Source organism: Sinocyclocheilus grahami, unplaced genomic scaffold (assembly GCF_001515645.1).
Source record: "Sinocyclocheilus grahami isolate Dianchi unplaced genomic scaffold, SAMN03320097.WGS_v1.1 scaffold5.1, whole genome shotgun sequence".
In the NCBI taxonomy this organism is placed as follows: Eukaryota; Metazoa; Chordata; class Actinopteri; order Cypriniformes; family Cyprinidae; genus Sinocyclocheilus; species Sinocyclocheilus grahami.
In genome coordinates this window covers 4,205,290-4,206,493 of record NW_015505184.1, presented here as the reverse complement: position 1 = coordinate 4,206,493, position 1,204 = coordinate 4,205,290, and the positions used below count along the sequence as shown (strand labels likewise).

Below are 1,204 nucleotides of genomic sequence, written 5' to 3'. Positions count from 1 at the left end.
ATTTATATATGTGTGTACAAAACACTGGAAATGCTCGGCATTATAAACTACTAAACGCGTGGTGGCAGTGAAGTGTTTTTTCTCTGAGCCAGAAGAACTACTCTCGCGGTTTCTCCAGGTATTCTCGCGATATGTGGTTGCTTGAAACCCGCCCATGAGCCTATGCTCTCCCTCTTTCTAGCCGGCGCCTGAGAATGGGTACGTGTTTTCAGATTCTGGTCGCTGGCACAATCCGTCTTCATCTGCGCTGTCCGATGATGCTTTTAATTAAACTCACGCAGTGCTAGATCACACAGGTAGATTTCAAGTGATATAGTGGCAAATTGAACGAGTCAATGCCTTTAAAAACGTTTTTACGGGAAGAGATTGGGAAAGTGGCTGGAGACATTGCTCAAAATGGCTGCGCGCATGGGGTACTATACTCTCAAACAGCGTTAAGAGTGCTAATAAGGCTGGTAGTTGTACTCCGAGGCGTGTACGGCGCGAATTTGGTAGATAAATGATTTTGTGGTAGAGAAGTGTAATTTGGATGAGAAACTAGCTAGCACCAGAGGCTAAACGAGTAGTAGATGCATGTCGACCACTGGAGGCTGCATGGCCAGCTAACGAGCTGAAAATTAGGCTTGGGTAACGTTAGCTTGTAAATGTTAACCAACTAACGTTTGCTTAATATTTCTCGACACAAAGTTTCAACTAACTACCAATGTGTTATCTGTGAAGTTGGAGCTAATGACGTCTAAACTGTTAGCTTATCGCTAATCTTTTAAAAGCAATTCTTACGAATCTGCTGTTTGACACCTCACACATTGTGCTGACACATAAATGTTTTGTTTTCTTCAAAAAGCTAGTAAGATGTTGTGTACTCGCCCTTGTTTCACACCTGGGTGATTCTCTTCCATGTTGCACAAAAATAGTTCTTCGGCAAGATGACCGAGGGTTGTGTTCTTTCTCTGGGGAAGTTGTACAGGTGTGGAACAACATGAGGCCAAGTAAATAATGTTTGGTTAAATTATGCGTTTGAGTGTGTATGATGAATCCAATTAATCCGAGTTTTCATGCGGATAAACACCTTGGAGAACTGAACACTCAAGTATGCTGTGAAGGGGATTGATTTAATTTCATTCAGATTTGTTTCTAATGCGTCTCGATCTCTACACTAAAGGTATCTCAAGGGACAACTGGCACAAACGCCGCAAGACTGGTG

The 1,204-nt window shown here is 42.6% G+C and overlaps 2 protein-coding genes across 2 annotated transcripts in view; both read left to right on the top strand.

Annotated features, from left to right (window-relative positions):
- LOC107586003 (E3 ubiquitin-protein ligase HECTD3-like) overlaps nucleotides 1-1,204 on the top strand; it is a 44,988-nt gene that overhangs the window by 30,662 nt on the left and 13,122 nt on the right. The gene's annotated exons all lie outside the window — the stretch shown is intronic.
- The window catches only part of LOC107584821 (40S ribosomal protein S8-like), a 2,473-nt gene continuing 1,448 nt past the window's right edge, over nucleotides 180-1,204 (top strand). Inside the window, exons 1-2 of the mRNA XM_016271590.1 lie at nucleotides 180-198; nucleotides 1,163-1,204. The exon at nucleotides 1,163-1,204 is cut by the window's right edge and continues 68 nt beyond it. Coding sequence (XP_016127076.1) covers nucleotides 195-198; nucleotides 1,163-1,204 — 46 coding nt within the window. The 5' untranslated portion in view covers nucleotides 180-194. The remainder of the gene's footprint in view (nucleotides 199-1,162) is intronic.